General features: G+C 38.2%; 1 protein-coding gene across 3 annotated transcripts in view; it reads right to left on the bottom strand.

The window, feature by feature from the left end:
• Positions 1-21,929, bottom strand: part of nbeal1 (neurobeachin-like 1) — a 66,447-nt gene that overhangs the window by 37,705 nt on the left and 6,813 nt on the right. For 2 of the 3 annotated variants that reach the window (XM_055228301.1, XM_033979896.2), the window contains exons 3-13: positions 15,221-15,312; positions 12,166-12,327; positions 10,567-10,648; positions 9,277-9,404; positions 9,093-9,175; positions 7,734-7,819; positions 6,313-6,679; positions 5,545-5,651; positions 4,664-4,750; positions 1,681-1,764; positions 565-663 (exon numbers count right to left, since the gene is read on the bottom strand). In XM_055228301.1, coding sequence (XP_055084276.1) covers positions 565-663; positions 1,681-1,764; positions 4,664-4,750; positions 5,545-5,651; positions 6,313-6,679; positions 7,734-7,819; positions 9,093-9,175; positions 9,277-9,404; positions 10,567-10,648; positions 12,166-12,327; positions 15,221-15,312 — 1,377 coding nt within the window. The remainder of the gene's footprint in view (positions 1-564; positions 664-1,680; positions 1,765-4,663; positions 4,751-5,544; positions 5,652-6,312; positions 6,680-7,733; positions 7,820-9,092; positions 9,176-9,276; positions 9,405-10,566; positions 10,649-12,165; positions 12,328-15,220; positions 15,313-21,929) is intronic. The other variant, XM_033979913.2, reaches the window with a different exon arrangement.

The raw sequence follows: 21,929 nt of genomic DNA, 5'->3' as shown, positions 1-21,929 counted from the left end.
AGATAAGAGGTTATTTCCTTTGAGCCATTTCTCTTATGGACCTAGAATATACATTTATGAATTATAAAGAAGACATTTTATGCTTTTCAGGAGCTTAGTATTGAAGTATACCCTTAGTAGGTCATCAGTTTACATTGTTATTGAGCTGCTTTCAATCGATTGTGGTTTACAATCAACACAGAGATGAGACCATTGACTGTGGCATTAGATTTTAGCATGCAATAGATTTAGATAATTTATTTCTGAAAAGTAGCTATGTGACATTTTAGAATCCCATATGTATCACTGGGACACTATTTCAAATAACTGCCATCAAGTACATTGGTGGGTGGGGATAGGGGGTAGGTGAAAACTGATTTTTTGCAGAGCACTCAAGGCTCAAATGCAGGACAACAGAGGATTACTCAAATATGCAATCGACTTACTCAAAATACAACTTTGAGTAAGTTATATTATACACAAATAATAATAATAATAAGCACACTGAAAAACGGTGAAAGTCAGATTTTGTCTCAAGAATAAAAAAAAGCAAATCTGACTTGTATATGAGGACAGAATCTTTACCATATTCATGAGCTCTTTAAGGAGGTGCCGTGAAGGCTGCCCCAGAGAGATCAGGATTTCAAACAAGTGATTATAGCCTATCCTCTCCTTGAACACCTCCTGCAAATAAACACAGTGAAAATGTATATCAATTTAACATAAAAGTAGCATCTTAGGGTGCGTTCACACTTGTCATGATTTGGTCCTTGTTTGAGCCCAGTTTAGTCCTAATGTAGACTTGGTTTAGTCCTGGTCTAGTCCAAGTCCAAAAATAAAATTAATTGAATTGAATTGAAGTTAGGTCCAGGTTTAGTCCCAGTTTTAATGCACCGATAGGCTTTAAAAGGTGGCAATCACACCAGTCCTGGTTTGGTCCTGGATCGAGCTCAGTTTAGTCCTGGGTACACTTGGTTCAGTTCTGTTTTAGTCCTGTTTTAGTCCCATCTTAGGCCTGCTTAGTCCTGGTTTAGGCCTGGTTAAATCTAGGTTAAGTACAGGTTAAACTTGGATACTTTGGTGCCACAAATACAATTTCATAATCTGGTGGCAAACATTTATCATCACACCTGCTCCTGATTTTAATGTTTTGTACCTTTTTGTTTAGTTTGTTTTTTGTTTGTATTTGTCTGTATTTGAACAGGGCCCCCATGAAAAGGAGAGTCTGAATGTTCCCATTGGGTTCTCCCTGTATAAATAAAAATAAATTAAAGTCCAGGTTAAGTCAAGGTTTAGTTGCAGGTTAGTCACAATTTTGATGTGGTGTGTGTGCAAGTGTATACAAGTGCATTTCACACTGGTCCTGGTTTGGTCATGATTTAGTCCTGGTTTAGTCCTGGTTTAATCCCCTTCTGTTTTAGCCCCAGTTTAACCATGTCCTAGCTGAATCCTGGCCTGGTCTTAGTTTAGTCCTGGCTAAATCCTGGCTAAATCCTGGTTTAGCCCTGTCTTAGTCCTGGCTAAGCCCTAGCTAAATCCTGTCTTAGTCCTGTCTTAGTCATGGTTTAGTAATGGCTTAGTACTGGTTTGGTCCCAGTTTAGATATGGTCCATGGCAGTATTTAGACTTATCCTGGTTTGATGCTGGTTTAGTCCTGGTTCTGGTATGTGAACACAGCAATAGCTTCTCCTCTTATTTTACCTTTGCAGCCGGTGACTTGTGCATTACTGTTGTAAGCGCCTTTATGGTTGCAACCGCAAGTGAATCCAATCTTCCCTGAAACACCTGTAAAACGACTACAGTTAATGAATTATACAACTGTGTCCTTATGGTTACAGCAGCAATGGATTATGGGCAAAGAATAAGGAACACAAACCAAATCTCAATGTTAAAGTAATGTGCATGCTGCATTATAAAGGTCTCATAATGGACCAAAACACAACGTGCAGCACACAGATTGTTGACGTTTGATTTAATTAGTATAACAAAGTAGTTGTGTTTCCATAAATATTGTATTGTAGCATTGTATTCTACACTGCTGTAAACAACATTAGTCAAAAGTTTGGACACTTTTTATATTATTTATATAATTACTTTCTACATTTTAGATATGCGCAGAAGACATCAAATATATAATGTAAGATATATGGAATTATGCATAATAATTATAAATAACTCGACAAATTAAAGAGTGGCTACTTTGAGGATTTGAATATAAGGTATATTTATTTAATTTTTTTTCTTACTTTTCGACATAATTCCAGATATTTTACTTCATATATTTGATGTACGTGTATAAAATGTAGAAAGTAGTAAAAAAAAAAAAAAAGAAAAAAACTTGACTGAGAGGGCGTGTCCACATTTTTGATTGGTAGTGTATATTGTATAAGCAGCTCTTGAGGTCAAAATAAGTCTGCTATGTACTGTCTGCTCTAACTATACAGTGTTTTATTATTTATTATTTATTTATTTACATAAAATTATTTTTATTATTTTTAAAATTAATTTATTTTATATGTGGTAATATACAATCACTGTGTATCGCAGTAGTATGAGTTACATCTAATGGAAACACAACTATTGAGTAAATAATCAATGCATTGTCAGAGCAACTTCCTGTTCCAGATACTTTTGTCTTCCTACTTCAAATTAACACCGTCCTATTGTAAAGAACAGCAACTGAAGCAGGAAGAAACATTTAAAACAACAAATTCACAAAACAGTGCGAACTCCCCTTTGACGACCAACATTCAAATTTCAAAGCATGCAGCCTTTGAAACACGAATCTCTATCCAGCTAAGTCCTATGTTGGTAGGTGATATATTGTAATTTTTTTAAGGTATTTGCAGCAATTAAATTTGGTAATCTTGGACAAGCTGGAGAGGGACTTAGGAGTAAAAACACAAATGAATACCGAATGCCAAAAATCACAGCAAAATCTGGTTAGCTTTGCCAGAGTAACACACCAGAACATTGTGATAGCATTCCAATAGAGCCCACTATGCCGCAGACAACCAGGACAAAATGGAGGAGAGGGAGAGACGACAAAGCAAATACAAATAAAAGAAAATGAATGACATCACTCCACAGCGAGACTTGAATACAGCTGAAATTTAAGGAAAGGTTTCTGACAATGAACTACCGGTCATTAGTTTTAACCTGTTGTTTTATGCAACCTTGGCAATAGATATTCTACTTTTGTCTTTTTTTTTTTTTTTCACTTTTGGACTGAAAATATTTTAAAATGGTACACCAGACAAAAAAAATAACAAGGGGGTGAATCTACTGTACAGTTACTGAAATAATTGTAAAACCAGATGTCATAATATTGTAAGACAAGGAATTTTCTTATTTCAAATGTAAATCATTTTAAGGGTCTGGGGGAATTTGAGTGACCTACTTTTGTAATGTTGAAAGTTTGATTTACTCATAATTTAAAAATCTATAATTTTAATATCAGAAAATAACTTGTCTCTAGGGCTGATTTTGGAAAAAAAAATCTCTAATTGCCATTATTCTGACAAGCATTTGTAATATATTTGTGATTTATGTTTTAATAAAAAGTTCATATTTTTAACGCAAAAGAAAAAAATGAAATACTAACAAACTAATACAAGAATCATATTTCAGAGCATGCTTGAACAGATCCAAACTACAGGGTTAGCAGTTTGTAAGCAGAATAAGACAGGAGATTTTGTTGTTTATGGAGGAAATTTTGGAACTTAAAAATTGCAGCCTTTGCCTTTTGCTAATTGTGTCCATTCAAATTGTGACTTTGATTTGATTATGATTAATGTTACAGCACTACTCGCCTCATTAGAAAACTAAAGTTATTTATTCAAACTTCTGTCCAGACTAGTACTACATCAGGCCATCACATCTGTCACTATATTAAGTTCCACAGGGTTAAACTAAGGGACGACAGGTGGTGGTCTGACACAGGCCTGTCCACCTGTGTTCACTCTGAATACATCAATGGAGGGATTATACAGCGAAATAAAAAGTGTCTTTATACTAGAGAATGAAAGCTTGTTCACAATGAAAGGGACGTGTAGCCTTTTCAACAGAGCACAAATGGAACAGATAGGATTGGTCTGTGAAATAAAGGCCACAAAACAAAGAGTTCAAATAGAAGACGGATGGATGTAAACTAATCAAATATTTACAAAAATGCATCAAATTGTAAATAATTACTGGTAATAGCGCTTCATTATCAGCATTTATAGTAAAATTTATAGATTTTTTTTTGCTTTCAGAGAATATTAAACCTAAAAAGAAATCTGCATGTATAAAAAGCAGAGACCTAATATTCTACATTCCTGTGTCTTTAATTTAATTGTGCCTTTAATAATTGGTCAACTTAAAATAATGTCTATATTACGAAAACACACTTTATAAACTACACCTCTGTTTCCAATGAGGCCTTTAAGTGTTGGAGCTCCCTCTGCTGTCTGCAATGGGAATGAACAATTTGACCATTGCATGTGTCTGGTGATTGTTAAAAGCACCTTTTTTTTTCTTGTTTCCCAAATACTCAGCGTCAAATTTGACATAAATATCTCGTCAGGCTGTGGAGTGGTTATAGGGAGGGTACTGGGGTGTTTGGCAGCAGTAGGTGATAGGCGGGTGAATGAACTTTAAAATAAAACTTAAATAAATAAAGTGAATGGTATCTCCGTGGTACCTGGGTGTCCCTCTCTCCTGACAGTAACATGTTGTTGGTTATATCTTTCTGGTCCTTGTCAGCCGACGTGCTCCTAGCATTTATCAGCTGATACACAATACATAATACAGGCAACATGTCAACAAAGCAAGAGGTGGTACAGATAGGGTTATGGGGATAGGGTTAAGGATTAGCCATGGGGAGGGAGTGCAGGGGAGGAATATGTAGGAGGAGAGGTGAGAGGTTAAAGGTTACAATAAGCCAGTTAGATATTAGGGTTGCTGTGAAGAGGTGAAACCAGTGGGCCAAGCCTGTGTGACATGCAAAAATGAAGATAATGCATTTTCCCACCTATAATAATATCAGAATTCCTCCATTTTGTTAACTATATAAACTAAATAAATATGCATAGTATTTGCTCAGGTTAATGCATGCTTATAATCTAACCTTGAGATACAGTAATCCAATAACTGTTACCTGGCAACCATATTCTAAACAAGAGCAAAAACTTGTCTAAATTGCGGAATAGTTGATTAGACTAATAACAATAAATGATAACAACTTTATTTTTAAATTAAGGTTCAAACTGCTCAGAAATACCTTCCTTTTGAACATGGGTAGATAACTATATAAACTAAATAAATATGCATTTTAGAAGTCAGCTCTACTTCCTGTATTTTAGTACTTCAACTTTCTTCCACAAACTGCCACTTAACTGATGTGAAACTATGATAAATATGTACCACATGTACTATCTCACCAAACAAGTTACAATTAGAAAAACATGTAAACCTATCATATGAAATTGTAAGTTTTAAATCTAGAGAGTGCAAAATGCAGTTCCACTCACTCTCACCCAGATTTGTGCCATGTTTAGAGAAACGAGACTAGATGGAGTTTACCTTGCTGTTTTGTAGGAGTCTTGTGAGATGCTCAAAGCAGTTACTGTTGAGGAAGATGGCTTGTAGAACCGGTCTATCCGAGCACAGGAACATGTCTCTGATAGTGTCTATGAGATACAAATAAGCAGAGGTACAAATGAAATTAATGCCATGTTCTTTAATGCTGCTAATGCTATGCTTTTAATATTAACCTTTTATGCATCTAAAGTATATACAGATCAGGAAACATGATAGGATTGGTAAGTTAATCGCAAATGAATCAGAATTGCAATTTCCTCCACAAACAACAAAATCCCCTGTATATTCAGCATAAAAACTGCTAACCCTGTAGTTTAGATCAGTACAAACATGTTCTATAAAGTGATTCTTGTATTAGTTTGTCAGTTCATATTTCAGTCTCTTTGTCAATTCTTCTGGACGCTTTTAAATAGTGAACATTGAACAGAGTCCTAATATTTAAACATAAATTGCATGTCTTTTGTGAGACAGGCCTCTACTTTGACAATGTTTAAATCCAGGCTCAAAACAGTTCTGTTTAGCTGTGCATATGACTGAAAGGTTTTTATTCTGCACTCTTCTCTTTTAATGCTAATTTTATGATGATTATTTGTGATTATTTATGTTTTGATTTGTGTGATTTTAAAGTCTTTCTTATTCTGTAAAGCACTTTGAATTACCTTGTGTACGAATTGTGCTATAAAAATAAACTTGCCTTGCCTTGCCTTTTAGTGGCTCTATTGTTTTCCCTGATCTTTGCACAGTACATACCTAACATATTGACTTGCAGTGCCACAAATCTGCTCTCCCAGTGTCTCCCCAGCGTTGGCACTTTTCCCTTCCCCTGCTTCTGCTGCTGTTGTTTTGAAGCCACTACTGCAGCCGGGTCTGAATTGAGCAACTTGAAATAATTCTCCAGAACCGACGCGATCTCCACTTGGCGCTGGTCCGAACTGGATGCTAGGAGGCGCTGTACCACTTCCCGCAGACAGCCTAACGTTAGCAGGGCCTTTCGATCGGGTGCTTCGCTGTCCCAGTCCTCTCCTTCATCCGTGGGGCAGCTGCCGAGCGAGCAGTCCCCTAGCACCCGCATCAGTACCTCCATAGTGGCTGGGGAGATGGCGAGCAGTGCATTCCTCTACGGGACAAACAAATGACAGGTTTCGGCAAATGAACAAGACTTGCACTGTGAAAAGATGTATGCAACATTTTTTTCCCCACTCAAACTATTTTAATTGCTAAACACTATGGCAACGGTCCTAATTCTTCATCATTCTGAAACACAGGGATATGAGTAAAATGCCAGCCTCATAGGATAACTGCCTGATTTTTTGGTTAAATTTTTTTCTGTTTCATTCTACTCTCCAGACCCTGCTGCATCTGTAGGTACCACTGCCTCTATCCTCGCCCAATGACAAATATTTTTACAGCCTAAAAAAATGTAAAATAATCCAAACCGCCCCAGTCACCTTATTGAAATAGTTTATTTTTGTATTTTCCCCAAAACCTTGAAAAATTACTTGGGGAATGATGCAATGAGGCTAACGAAAAGTAAGTTTTATTTAATTATAGATTTAATTTATTTAGTTTGAAATAAATAAATTCAAGCCAATTAATTTGCCAGTTTTTTGCAGCAGAACTAAAATAAATCAAAATAATGTTTTCTGAGTTCAGTTCATTTCAGCAAGTATAGCTAATGTCCTTTTTTGGCAGTGTAGACATGTTTTATTGCAGTGATTTGATCAAAAAGGAGGAAAGATGCCGTTTTGTTCTCAATTCTTTTTTATCTGATATCCCGCCAGTATTCTATGATCTCTCTCACCCTCGTTTCAGTGTTTATTTTAGATCTAAGGCCGGAGCCTAGTCAATGAAACGTTTGAAGTTATAAATTCTTCAAAACTATTTCACAACATTTCCAAACTGCAAATTACCATGAAACAAAAACTGGTTATGGTTTTCTATTTTTTATTTATTTACTTGACCATAAATATCCCTTATTTATGGCCAAGTAAATAAATTAAAAATAGAAAACTGTTGTATATTGTGCACTGACATCACTGTATCTCTAACGCATAAATAAATGTCTCTTAGAAGTAAAGGAAGAGGCACACATTTGAGTCACTTATTTTGGCTGACTTTTTTTTAACATAAATTATAACTTGTGGTCTTGTAAATTGTATCTATAGTCTTACCTGATCCCCGGCTACTATGGCCCCAAACAGGTGAAGCAAACAGCACTTTAAACTCTCCTTTAGATGTTCACTTTCCTGGAAGCACTCTGTAACAGGAACAAAAGCCATAATATAAACAATAAAATACATTGAAGGATCTGTAGGCAATGTTATGTTATCTGTGCAAACAAAGCAGGACCATAAAACACAGCCACACCTAGTGAATAGATTATAATGTTAAAGGTGCTGTACCTGATTTCTACGCTCTTAAAAACATGACAGAACAGAACCAGTTATTCCTCACTTACTTTATGCATTCAGAGCATCCTAATTAATCATCGTAATGAGTTTTCACAACAGAGCAGAGTGGAGCGGAGTTTGGCCGTGATGGTAAAGTTTAAAAAATGCAGACATCTTTTGGCATGTGTCTTAGAGTCCAGTGTAGTCCAGCTAACAATTAAATATCATGTGCAATATATTAATTATTTCTGTTGTTGTGATGTTATATTGTTAAAATTGTGAGCCCTGGTAAATAGTAGCACTTTGTTTGATATTTTAGACTATAGATTTGCCGATAGCGGTAGGGGAATGGTATGTGGCTGTAACCTCCACCTCATGGTCCTGGTCATCTATTAACTCATCTGTCAATACATTCGCTTGGGCACAATGCAGTGTGTGGGCTCTGTGAAGTCCCTTTGCTTCATGCCACTCATACCACAACTAATTGCAGTCAACAAAGGGACATTTAAAATGACATTCAAACCCAAATCATAATGCACATCTTAACTAGGTCAAGATCAGTGTTTTGATCTAATAGTGTTTTAAAGACCCTATATTATGATAGACTGACATCAAAAGAAAAGAGTAATTATCTTTAGCTTCATTCACACATGTTTGGCTAATCTTACATGTTTAACTTGTTAATGTTTTCAGTGCAATATTAAAGAGTTTATACTTTTTTCATGTATTTGAGCTAAATGTGTTTTGCCCCAGTACAGATGCATTGTATAAACATTTCTTGAGGTCAAAATAAGTCAACTGAGTGATGTTATTTTTCAAAGCATTTTACGGTCCAAGAATCAGGAAATGCGCTTTTAGCCTGCCAATTATAGTTAATATTGCGGTGACTGAAAACTCCTCTGTGAATAATCAGGATGCTAAGATGGCATAAAGTAAGTAACTTTGAACTTCTGCAAACCTTTAAATATTAACTATTTCTGTTTTTCATGTTTTTCAAGATAAGAAAAATAAGGTAATAGTATTAGATCTGGCTCGCTTGTAACCATAGTACAGCTAAATCATTTCTTTTCATCATTAAAATTGATTCTACTTTATATCATATTGTTGTATTCTTCATAAATCAGTCAAAAATAGACTTACGATAAAAGAAAGGAACAAACTCCACAGTGAGAGGTGCTGCTTTGTACTTCTGCCTGCTCCGCTCCACTGTCCCAACCTGCTCTCTGAAATCAAACCAACCCAGTTAAGTTATAAATACACACATAAAAGGCGCTAACATTAATATTTGATCATCTTGCAAGGCATGTATGGTATATTCAGTTACCCGCTGGTCCGATGCCTCCAGTTGTGATATGGGTCATATAGACTCTCACAGAATGCCAAAGCGTGACGGACGAATTCTTCAGCCTGGCTCTGGTCCACCATCTCCTTCTCTTTGGTCTTGCTTTTCAACTATAACAAACAGAAATTATAATTAGCCTTAAGAATGACTAAAATGCATAGTATTAATCTACGCAAATTAGGCCTGTCACAATAAATACTATATCGACTAACAAATGTCATTATCATTGTTATTTTTGGGAGTCAGTATTTATCATGAGTACTTTTTCTTTGAACTAGTGGGGATAATATTGCTTTAGGGCAGTGGTCCTTAACCCTATAGCGTCGGATCCTATCGTCGGCGATAGCGCGCGGATGCAGACTTTCCAGCAGCGTAACTCCGCAACCAGTCGTGCTCTCATGTAAATTCAAACAGCGTATCAAAGCGGAGGCACGGGGCTATTTAAATATTTTTCCATCAGTTACGGTAATCTGCCTCTGTTGCTCCGCGAAGGTGATGAATGAGACCGCGGGTGCTGCAGGGATTTTCCCAGTCATTTATTCGATGCGTAAAAGAAAAAATACCGATGAAAGTGTAAAATAGAAGTAGATGTGTAAAAAAATGCAGTAAATTCTGATACTTCCTTTAATATGATTTTTATGGCTAACAAAAATATAAAAGTCTAGGTGACCTATACTGGCCCATAGTGTGCTCAGTCCTTAAAGGGTTAACCTGGGTTCGATCGAACCCTAGGGGTTCGGTGAGTCAGTCTCAGAGGTTCGGTGGAGGTCAAGACACGCACCCGACTCATATGATTTGCGGACTGCGAGCGTCTCCAGAAGCCGGCCGTGTCCCAATTCGACAAATGCACCCTTCGATGTGCCTATCAAAGTACCCGCCCGACTTAAATGTGCCGTTCGAACGGCACAGGAGGCACTTTATTGAATTGAGACACGGCATGGGACACGGCAAGAGTGATGCCCCAGCATTGACTGGGAGGATCCCGGCGACAACTGCGCTCTGATTGGACATCTTTGAGGGACCATGGAAGTACATTATTGTAATGACAGTAACATATTTAAAGAGCCCCATGCCTCTGCTTTGACATGCCATTTGAATTTACATGAGAGCACAATTGGTTGCGGAGCTACGGTGTGTGGGACAACATGAGGACTGAAACCTCGCCCTATCTAAACTCTATCTATCTCTATGTAAAAATCTAATAGAATAACACTAGTAGCTAGTACTAGGTAAAGAGATTATAGAAGTTAAGAATTTAAATAGATTAATCACCTGCTGAATGTAAAGGGTGGTCATGTTAATAATGTGATTGATGTAGGAGCAGGTGCCGATCTCCTCCACATTGGACAAGTTCCTGTAAAAAAGCACATTAGAATTACTTTCTTAATAGGTTGCGTTCACATTCTATCATTTATGATGTCATAATTTCAGAGAGGGCAGGGTGCTATATAAGTATTTACAGTTTTTGGAAGAAATACCAAATATCATTATGTTTGATATTGTTGAACCTTATTATAGGCTGGAGATTGGCTCCACAAACTTGACACTTGTGTCTTATGGTCCTTTCAACTGACAACAATCATATCTTTGTGAATAATGGCACCACTTTAGTTTATGCTAGCAGAGAAGGTGTTAAAATTTGTGCCAGTTTTAGTTTCATGTGGATGGGCCCAGTAATTACAGAGATATTAATCAGTTAAACCGCAAATTCCACCATAGAATTATGATCAGCCCTCCAGCTCAGTTTTAAAATATAGGGATTCAAGAATGTTGTAATGTTACATGAATGTAACCTAAGCCCCATTCACACATGCATCAGTCCCAGAACATTGTCGGATCTGTTCTGTTCGCACTTAACCTGCATTTGGCTCTCCACACTCTCTCAAATAGCAACATGCTGCTGCGTTAATTAAATATAATAAGAACTAAACGCAATCGTCTGGCATAACCAGGAAACCAAGATAGTAACCAAGGAAAGCAAGTAGATAACCAAGGAAACCAAGCTCGTAACCAGACAACCAAACAGTGATATTGACAATTTACTAGTTCTATTTGCTCATAAGGCTTCCATGCATATTCCCAGTACCATAAATTTCAGACTATAAGCTGCTATTTTTTTCCCACGCTTTGAACCCTGTAGTTTATACAACAGTGTGGCTAATTTATAGATTTTTTTCTGGCTAACGGCCACCCGTCACTCTAGCAGTAAGTGCAAAAGTGAGACAGACATGGGGAAAGATTGGAGAATACGCTAGTTTTGATTTTGAATTGTCATTTTGTGCATCATGCACACAACCTCATCATAGAAAACAGGAGGAAATGCATATGATGTAGCTTCAATGAATCGATGGTGCAATGTTGGAGACGGCAGCAGAAAGAACTTAGCGTAAAAAGACAACAAAAGTTTTCAGAGGAAATAAAAGCAGATGGCCCATGTTGGTGCTGTTTTCTTTTCTAAACATCGAGATATGTTTATCCCATGTTGATGGCGTGTTGATGCCGTACTGCTGATTTTTAGGCACAGTTTGAAAAAACAGCATGTCCTAAATTAAAACTCAAAAAAAAAAAAACTCTGTGTACTGTCTTTCTGTGTAAATATCTCAGGTTCCAACACAAAATGTATTTTCTTTTAAAATTTAGCTGGTGCAGCCTATATTCAGGTGCGCTCAATAGTCCGAAATTTATGGTAATTTACCCAAAAAAACTGCCAGATCAAAAATGCAGGGAAATCAGTTCTGGCTGTGTTCACACGATCCTGACCTGGCAAAATGCAGGCAATTTCCCAGGTCAAGCTGCATGTGTGAATGGGACACTATTAACCTGTTTGAGTATTATTATCATTATCTTTGTTAGTTGCAGTTGCTTTCTGACCTGCAGATGAGAATGAGGAACTTGAGGAGGAGCAGAGCCAGGTTCTGCTGCTCTGGCTCCAGACCGTCCGAGGCCTTTTGGACGCATTGCAGCAGCTGGTGACGCAAAACCTGAAGGATGTTGTCTGGGAGCAGGGTCAGCACCGGGGGCAACTCCTCTGGCCTAAGAGAAAACATAAACAAATATTAGACATGCATGTTTTGGAAACATGTTTGTGGAGGTGCAAACTGCAGGTACAACAAGAAAACTCTCTCTCTCTCTCTCTCTCTCTCTCTCTCTCTCTCTCTCTCTCTCTCTCTCTCTCTCTCTCTCTCTCTCTCTCTCTCTCTCTCTCTCTCTCTCTCTCTCTCTCTCTCTCTCTCTCTCTCTCTCTCTCTCTCTCTCTCTCTCTCTCTCTCTCTCTCTCTCTCTCTCTCTCTCTCTCTCTCTCTCTCTCTCTCTCTCTCTCTCTCTCTCTCTCTCTCTCTCTCTTCTCTCTCTCTCTCTCTCTCTCTCTCTCTCTCTCTCTCTCTCTCTCTCTCTCTCTCTCTCTCTCTCTCTCTCTCTCTCTCTCTCTCTCTCTCTCTCTCTCTCTCTCTCTCTCTCTCTCTCTCTCTCTCTCTCTCTCTCTCTCTCTCTCTCTCTCTCTCTCTCTCTCTCTCTCTCTCTCTCTCTCTCTCTCTCTCTCTCTCTCTCTCTCTCTCTCTCTCTCTCTCTCTCTCTCTCTCTCTCTCTCAAAAGTTTAAAAGTTTATTACTGTCTATTGATATCTCCTCCATTATTCAAATTAATGCCTTTCTGTTACCAGTTGCTTTGATAATGCGGATGTTTCAGAGGTTGAAAGCGCACAATGTATTCTTTGTGTGCTGTTGGTAAAGAGCTGTATGCAGTCATCTATGCAAAACATACACAAATATTTCTTTTCCCCCCATAAAGCAATGCCATACAGTTAGTATAAACACCCTTGTGTACTTCATATATATTCATATTTAACTATTGGATAAGAGTGAGTTCACAAAGCGGATTTAAAACATACAGCAATTGCAATTAAATTTTTTGTCACAACTGGAATCTATTTTCTAAATTGTTCAACCCTATGCGTGGGTTTCAGAAAGAAGAAAAGTTAGGATGGTTACCATAGCAATTAACAATTCAAACCAAAATATTGTATCTTTTGAAAGGCCAGCCATTCTTCTGTATAAGCAGCTCTTGGGGCTAAAATACGTTCACAGTGTGAGGTCTGCATCTAATTTTAAAGCTTTATTAATCTATTGTCATAGAATGAGGATGTTAGCATTACTGTAAAGGCAAAACTCTGCTCTGGCCTCTGAAATTTGAGAAAAGAGGTTTATAAACAACAGTAGAGTGTTTGTCCACTGATCTGAAGGATGTCGAATCAAATCCCGCTCGAGACATAAACATCATTGGTAAAGCAGTCAGATCAATGAATGCAATGAATGTCATTGTGCCCTCAGGCAAGACACTTAACCCACCTTGCCTCCAGTGTCTGCGTACAATGGTGTATAAATGTGTGTGCGAATGGGTGAGTGGTTTCTTGATGTAAAGCTCTTGTGCCGTGAAGGTGGAAAACCGCTATATAAAAATGTGACTTACTAAACACATAAGCGCAAACTGTTTTTAGATGGTAAAAATCAAGTACAGTGTCTTTAAACTCTCTTTTCTACGTGCACAATACTGGCTACTGCATCCAATCAACCTCTCGTTAGTGGGAAAAAACAGCATCTAGACTTGGCTCAGCTCATCAGAGAATTTGCAGCTAAGAAGCAGGCCTTGAGTGTATCGACGAGATGGAGCAGCAGATGTGACAGCTGTGAGGAGAGAAGGAGGGATCCACACAGAGCTAAAAGAGGGAAAGAAGGGGACTGGAAAAGGACCAAGAAAAAGAAGTCTGATTTTTAAGAGAGACTTAGAAAGTCATTAAAAGAGAAGCAAAGCCAGATACAACTTAGGGGGATAGAGGAACGTTTTTTCATATAAACACTACTTCAGATGGAGCTCAGTTAAATGTTTTTAAAGGGGGGGGTATTACACTTCCATGGGGTAGTACCTGCTAACACATAACAATTAGATCACCATGTTACCTTTTACTCTTTTAAAATGACTATACTCACCAAAAACAACGTATTAACATGTTTTATAAATTTCACTTTTGTTGTTGTCGCTGAGTCTCCCTTCCCGCTGCTCTCCGCGCTAAGTCACTCCCCCTGCAGAGCGCTATTGCACAACAATCAGTGCGCATCCCACTAATTAAACTATTGCACATCGCATCAGGTTTGTCAAGTTGTTGTGTACAGTTTTGCATCATGTTTTTGTATATTTATGGAGAACTGTCGTGTGGGAGCATGGGTGAAGTAGGCTTGTGGATGGAGCATTGGACAGAAGGTTACAGCTAGCCATAAAGAGGGTTTGAATAGGGCCCGGGAGAGATCACTAAATTACTCAAGCCTGCATGGATGACATCTAAAACCCCTTCAGGCATGTTTTTGATGAGGGAACAATGTTATAACATGGTAGAGAGCTAGAAATAAAATCAATTTAGCATAATACCCCGCTTATGTGTTTATGTGCCAGACAAAATGTGGGGGCTAATAATGAATGTAGAAATGGACTGTTAAACGGATGAGTTAAACACACTGTACCTGATTTTTCAGAGACCAGTGACAGTAAAGCTAAAAACAACTACCATACTAACACACACTTCCTGATTATCGGACAATAAAATGCTTTCTAATTAGGTGCAGACAATATATCTGTACTGGAACATAACATATTTTGGTCACACTTTATATCGCGCATTTACACACACATTCATACACCAGTGTACGCAGAAAACGGGGGCAAGGGGGGTTAAGTATCTTGCCCAGGGACACAACAACAGTATTCTATCTGATGTTCATGTCAAAAGCAAGGTTCAAACCACCAAAATTCATCTCAGGGAACAAACGCTCTACCAACTGAGCTACCGTCGCCCCATTTTTCAAGCACATGGGAAAAATCTGGTACAGGACCGTTCATCAATTTGTAGCATTGTAACAACCATTCACATTTGTATTACCTGGTCGGTGGCTTTTCAAAATCCACATTTAGGCATCTTTCATAGGAGCTGACGAAAATCTCCAGCCATAACTTCAAGTAGTCTGGATCCCTCTGGAAATAGAGACAGAAATAAAAATGAATTGTTTGTTTAGCTGTCTGCCAACTCAAAAATGACAAGCATTCAAGTTAAGTTATAAATTGCCACTGCATACAAGATTTGTCAAGTATGTAGCTTCATTTATTCAGTGTAGTTAATTACCCCTTTGTGCTACCACCAAACAATGCCTGCAAACCATAAAGATTTTGTCAGTCTATAAATGGTTGGAACAATTGGGAGAACAAATGAATGACTTTAACTGCCTCATTTAGCACAGTCAAGTCGCAAAACAGCAATTATGGTGTATTGTGTTAATGGTTGAAAAATACTTAAAAATAATGTCGGTTTAGTCATATAAGACCAAATGCCACTAAAGGGAGTGTACCAGATGGCCTGTGTCTTATCTTCTGTAGGTGCGGGATTTTAGACAATGCACCTGTGTGGTCCAAACAGGTTTAACTTCATTTTAAAGCCATATGGGAAAAGCTGACCTATCCGCATTTTTGAAATTCCTGATCAGTGCCGTGACAAACAAACCATGAAAAACTGAAGGATGTGAACATGGGAAAATAAAAACTAAAACTGAAATACATGGTGTTAAAAAAAGTATTGCTATGGGGCATCAATTTAATCAGAAGCATAGTTGAATGAGGAACATGTAGAAACAACTGAGACGATCCCAGAAAGTTGTGCGTTTGTAATGGTGAAGTATTAAATGACAACTGTTCAAACTTAAACATGTTATTCACTCGTGGTTCAAACTCCTGTGCTGTACTTGATTTTGAACCAGCGCACTTTGTATTATTTTACATCCAATTGTTGTTGTAGTACACATTTACTTGTTTTATTAAAGAGGCTGTACCCTTGTATATGTATATTGTAGTCGTCTATATAAATGGACATAGCTAACGTGCTAGCAGCTACATTACAAATAGGAAGTGACCATGTGCTCTGGCTCCATTGACTCTGGCTCCAATACACTTTACATTGAAAAACTGTCACCACTCTCTCTGTAATTGCTGCAGTGAGCCTCATCAATTTGGTTATAAAACGTTGCTATTAACCCACTCTACATGACCCTGGTGTTTTTATTTCGCTTTGGCCGTAAATCAAGATATGAACATTGATAACAGATAAATCAGGTGCCTTCTTTCCCCGAGGTCACTCCTACTAGCATTAGCAACAGGCTTGATTGACAGCATTGATAAGCGACTGCTCCCTGCTAACCCAGCTTCACTTCAGGTTGGCTCTTTGGCTGCTATGATACTTGCAGTTGGAATTCCAATTGTGGAACTCGGCTCCAAACTCGCCACCAGCGAACACTATGGGTGACGTCACACTCCCTTAGTCCACTGCTTTATGGAGTTTATGGGCTGTACCTGTTTTTTGCTGTAAAATGTGTTATAGATATATACTAAAGCCTGTGTGGTGTCTGTATCTAATTATAAAGCATTCTTATGCTCTGTGAACCAGGAAGTAATGCTGGTGTACTGTTAGCATGCTAGTTGTTGTTAGCATTACCTTTATTAATTGTAAAGTAAACGTGCTGTTTTGTAATATACTCATTTAAACTGGAGTACCCACCGTTTTTTGTAAATGAGTAAAGAAATAAAGTTTAACATAATACAGGTCCTAAATATTTGACTTTTACTTAAAATAGAGATTATAGGGCACATTTGAGGTTGCACATTGCAGAGAAAAGTTGCAGCAGTCGGGTGGGTTTAAAGAAGACGAGTGACTTGTGTGCGTGTCAGACTGGGACAGATCCAGGAAGCAGCTCAAGGCATTTCCCAGTGAAGTCATCATGAAGAGTGAGTCTGCAAAGCTCTGTGTGTTTGTGGCTATGGAGAGGACGGAGGGGGAAGAAGAGAGGGAGAGAAGAAGAGAGGGGGGGAGGAAGGGGAAAGAGAAGGGAGAAAGAGGGTGGATGAGGAGCAGAGAGAGGGGAGAGAGAGGAGAGAGAGGAGAGAAGGGAGGGAGGGTGAGAAGGAGAGGAAGACACAGAAAGGGAGAGGGGAGAGAGAGGAGGGAAAGAGAGAAGGCAGGGAGGGTTAGAGAGAGCAAGGGGGGAAGAGAGAAAAAGGAGATGAGGAGAAAGAGCCAGAGACATAGAGAAGACAGTGGGGGGAGGGGGAAGAGAGAGCGAAAGTGAGATAGTGGATAGAGAGAGTGGTGAAAGGGGGAGAAAAGAAAAGAGAGAGGGAGAGAGAAGCAAGACAAGGAGAAAGATGAGGAGAAGAGGAGAGGGTGAGGAAAGAGAGGGAGGGAGAGGAGTGCAAAAGTAGATGAGGAGTCAAAGAGAAGGGAGGGAAGAGAGTAAACAATAGGAAAAAAGAGAGGGGGGTAGGAAAGAAAGAGAGGGAGAAGGGGGCAAGAGGAGGAGGAGAAGCAAAGGAGAGAAATAGGAGATTGTAGAGGAAGCGAATAAAGAAAAGGAAAGGGGGTTGAGAAGAGAGAAAGAGAGAGAGAGGAAAGAGGACAGAGGAGGACAGCATTAGCCACGTGGATTAATATGTTGTGGTAGGAGAGTCTGTGTAACTTAAGCTGCATGAATCAAGAGACAGTTGGAAATAGACTGTGGGCACTAGAAGGACAGGACACTTTTCCCCTTTACATCTGAGACAGAAACATCCCCAAACAAGACCCTATGCACTCATATTTACATTTCCACTCATGTTTTGTGCTAGATTTGAACTTCAACCAAGACATTTAAATTCTCGACAAGACAAGACAAGACAAGAGCTACTTCTGTCTGAATCACCACTGCAGTAAATGATTGTACATGCTAAAATAATGCCCATTAGTGCAAGATTTTGTACAACATAAAAAAAATGTTTAAATGTAATTGTGATTTCATATGACAGATCTCCATTGCCATGAGGGTTGCAATATGTTTAAAAAGTAAAGTAAGATGCTGTCCAAAATGTTACTGAAACAATAACTAATACAATAATCCCATGCGTTTTAGAACATGTTTGTAGAAGTCTAACCTATTTTCTATAAAAAGACGAGGGTATTTTGTGTTTTGCTGCTGTTTGAATAATAATAGTTTGATTGCAATGTATCTTGCAGTACTGGTAACATAAGGCCCGTGTTTAGTGGACTATAATCGACTAAAGAAATTCTTGGTTGGCTAAAGACACGTCCTGCCGATTGATTACAGGACTAAAAAGGGGGTGTGGCAAAAGCTCTCAAAACTATTACGTATGCGTATATCTGACTGAAACTGCGTCACAAGACTACGCCTGCACAGGAATTCATCCAAAAACAAGAAATCGGAAAGGTTTAATGAGGTAGATTAAACTCATGATTCACTCCAAAGTCTTTTGCCAACTCATTCCATACTTTAAAATTTTGGTCGACTAAGACGCCATCGACTGGTTAATCAGCTAGAACGCCTATAGCCTTCATGTTTAGTCCCATTGAGTTTTGAGTGAGGCAGCAGTTTCCTCTTGAGTGCACGTGTCAGACAGCAGAGACTGAGACTGTGGTGGTTTTGTCCTCGTTTAGAGCTGAGCACAGAGATGCCCTTTGAGGGTTTAGACACACCCAGATCTGCCCTGTTTACCCTCTAACACAAAATCAACCCAACACCATGTAAAGGGAGAGAGAGGAAAATGTGCTCAAGAGGTAGTGAGTGTATTATTGTTGCCTCGAAATAGCATTAAAGGCGCATTACACAAGTTTTTAGATGGAGCGCCCAAAGCGTATTTTCTCCATGGAGATGTTGTTGTTTTGCCTGGAATGATCAACAAAATGACACAACTTAGCAATCGTCATGGAAACATAGAAAAGGTCTGGGATTGAAATAATGGAAAACAGTGTGGAAAATGTCAAACTGGATTTTGATACTTAAGAATAGACTTGATACTTTTTTTTGGGGATAATATTGTAATTTTCAACACAAAATAATAGCATTTGTTTATTACACCACTACTAGCTGTAATACAACTGTTGAGGAAAGGTCAAATTGTATCCAGTTATGCGATTTTTCTATACCATCTTAAAAGAGTATATTAGTTTTAGTATCGATTAGTGTCCGATTTTTGATACTTTTGGCAACCTTGATGGAAATAATGAAAGATAGATGAGTTTATCCCATACTATAACATACATTTTATGCTAGCAAATTAAATTACAACACAATATTCAGTGAACTTGACATTACTAGTGAAAGACGTCCCTATAAGAATAAGGTCAAAAGGTACATAAGTCGATACGCTTCACCTTACACAATTAACAGAGACAAGAACGACAGCGGCCATATTGGATTTCCTTATAATGAATAAATCAATGTCTGACTGCATAGGACAAAACCATTCACCATCTGAAACAACGTATGAACAAATCACTGATCTTTTTGCTATTTGAAAGGATTTATTTAACCATGTTTGTATGTGTTGTGTAAAGTAATGGGAAAGTTCTTAAACTGAGCAAGACAGTGTTTAAAGAGTGCGAGAGAGAGTTTTTAAAGGGTGCAAACGAGTGGGTGAGAGAGTTGCAGAATGGGTGATTATTTATGTTTTGGTTTGTGTGATTTTAATGTCTTTCTTATTCTGTAAAGCACTTTGAATTACCTTGTGTACAAATTGTGCTATACAAATAAACTTGCCTTGCCCTGCCTTGCCTATTAACATGTGATTCTGCGAGCCAATGTGAAAGTTTGAATGTGTGATTATGTGGCTGTCATGCTACTGTGTACTGATGATAAAGTGAAACACTGATGCAAAACAAATCTTCCTATAGGGGTACAAATAGTCAGCTGAACCAAGATAGTAAATAGAGGACAAGCCATTTGGAAGGACTTAAAATAAACTATTAGACTATATGGTAGACATACACTATTACTTTGTTGTTTTGTTTTTTAATGTAGTTTATACTGAGTAGTTCAATTAGTACTCCACTGTATGATCCACTGTATTTTCTAAAATACAGTGGAGCATGCACATCCTGTATTATCACATCACACATCACAAGGTAGAACAGTGTATTTTCAGTTCGAGAGAAGAACTCAGCCTAAATATACAGGGTTTGTGTGTTAAACATGTTTGAATGAAACAAAACACAACTCCAGGTGTGTTTGTGATGAGGAAAGAGCATTATAATAACATAGATCAGAAAACAGCACAATATGTGGCCTTTAATATGTTACTAGTACTGTTAAATGATCTTGATGTCAATGTTGTTAATAAATGTGATCCATGGAACTTTTGTGCTTGTAAAGATATATAATTGTAGAGGCCGACTGTTTTACCAAAGTCTTTAATTGCGTCTCATTTTACCACCCTGTTTAACTCTACTCTTACATGCCTTTTTCATTGCAACCAACATTATTAAAGCAATTTGTATAAACCGCTGTGCTACTTAAAGATCATGATATTTTAAGGCTAAGCAATTCTTCACAAATACGACAGCAAGATGCTATTTGACTGGTCAAAATTAGCAAGTCACAAAGGCTGCGATTCTAGGTAATAAAATGACTCTTATTTTGTGCATAAGATGCTAACCCTGCAGTTTAAATCTCTACAAACATGTTCTGAAATGCTCTTGTGTGTCAGATGCCCTCCCTGTGTCTCAATGGGGTTTTATTCTGTGTAAAAGCTGCTAACCCTGCAGATTAAATCCCTGGAAACATGTTCTATAAAGACTGGGATTCTTGTATTAGTTTAGCAGTGCACTGTAAACTAAATCTGGATTTGAAAACATCACTATTTACCCTATTTAAAGGTTTGTATTGTAACTTTTCCACTTGGGGTTTGTCTTGTCTCCATGGCGATGTCATAGCTTGACCTGGAATGTTACACTGTATTATATTAGACTTTCTATCCTGCATTTATTGAATAACAGGCATTTTTATAGCTCAAAAAAGCATTGAAAAACATGTATTCTTGCAGAAAACGGGGCAGCCTCTCCACAGATCTGACCTGTAACTTGGCCTAATGGTGTTACCTGCTTATCTCCAGATGGATAACTTAAATGCCACAGCAAACAACCTTCAGTAATTTTTCGCTAATAACTCAACAGTCACTTATGTTCCTGTACACAGTTAGAACCCCGAGGCTAGCTTTTTCTTGAGCTGCTAACTTCATCTCATGCTAGCCTCCTCCTTGTGCTATGAATATCTCCCTCTCTGCAATAACACTGATGTCATTGATGCTGATTTAGCCATAGTTCTTGGCTTGGCTACTCAATACGTCACTACACTGAAGACTTCATGGACCATACACCGCGCGGTTACAATGTAGCTGTAGCAAATTGCCCCGCATGTCATCCTTTATGGCAATGGCAACAGAGGAGGGACATTTTTAAACATTGTGGTGGGGCTAATTCTAGACCACATCCACCGAAACTGGTGATCTGGGAGCACCCCATAACCGCACCCTGTCTGGGGAGTAAAGAGGGAGAAGGGTGGGGCAGCTGAGAGAGAACCAAGAGAGTCAGATCAATTCAATCACATTATATTATTAGGCTAATTAAATGCATACAGTAATACAACATGTCCTATTATGGTTTTTTTTATTACATTACTACATCTGCAGAGGTCTGTTAAGCATTTCTGTTGTCTTGGAAATTCACATTTATTTTTTCTATTTTGCAGTATCAAAGGTTGAAGAATTTTGCTTGGAATGGT

The sequence above is a fragment of the Periophthalmus magnuspinnatus genome, chromosome 2, assembly GCF_009829125.3.
Source record: "Periophthalmus magnuspinnatus isolate fPerMag1 chromosome 2, fPerMag1.2.pri, whole genome shotgun sequence".
Lineage (NCBI taxonomy): Eukaryota > Metazoa > Chordata > Actinopteri > Gobiiformes > Gobiidae > Periophthalmus > Periophthalmus magnuspinnatus.
The sequence above is the reverse complement of the archived record's forward strand: the minus strand, read 5'-3'. Positions and strand labels throughout refer to the sequence as shown.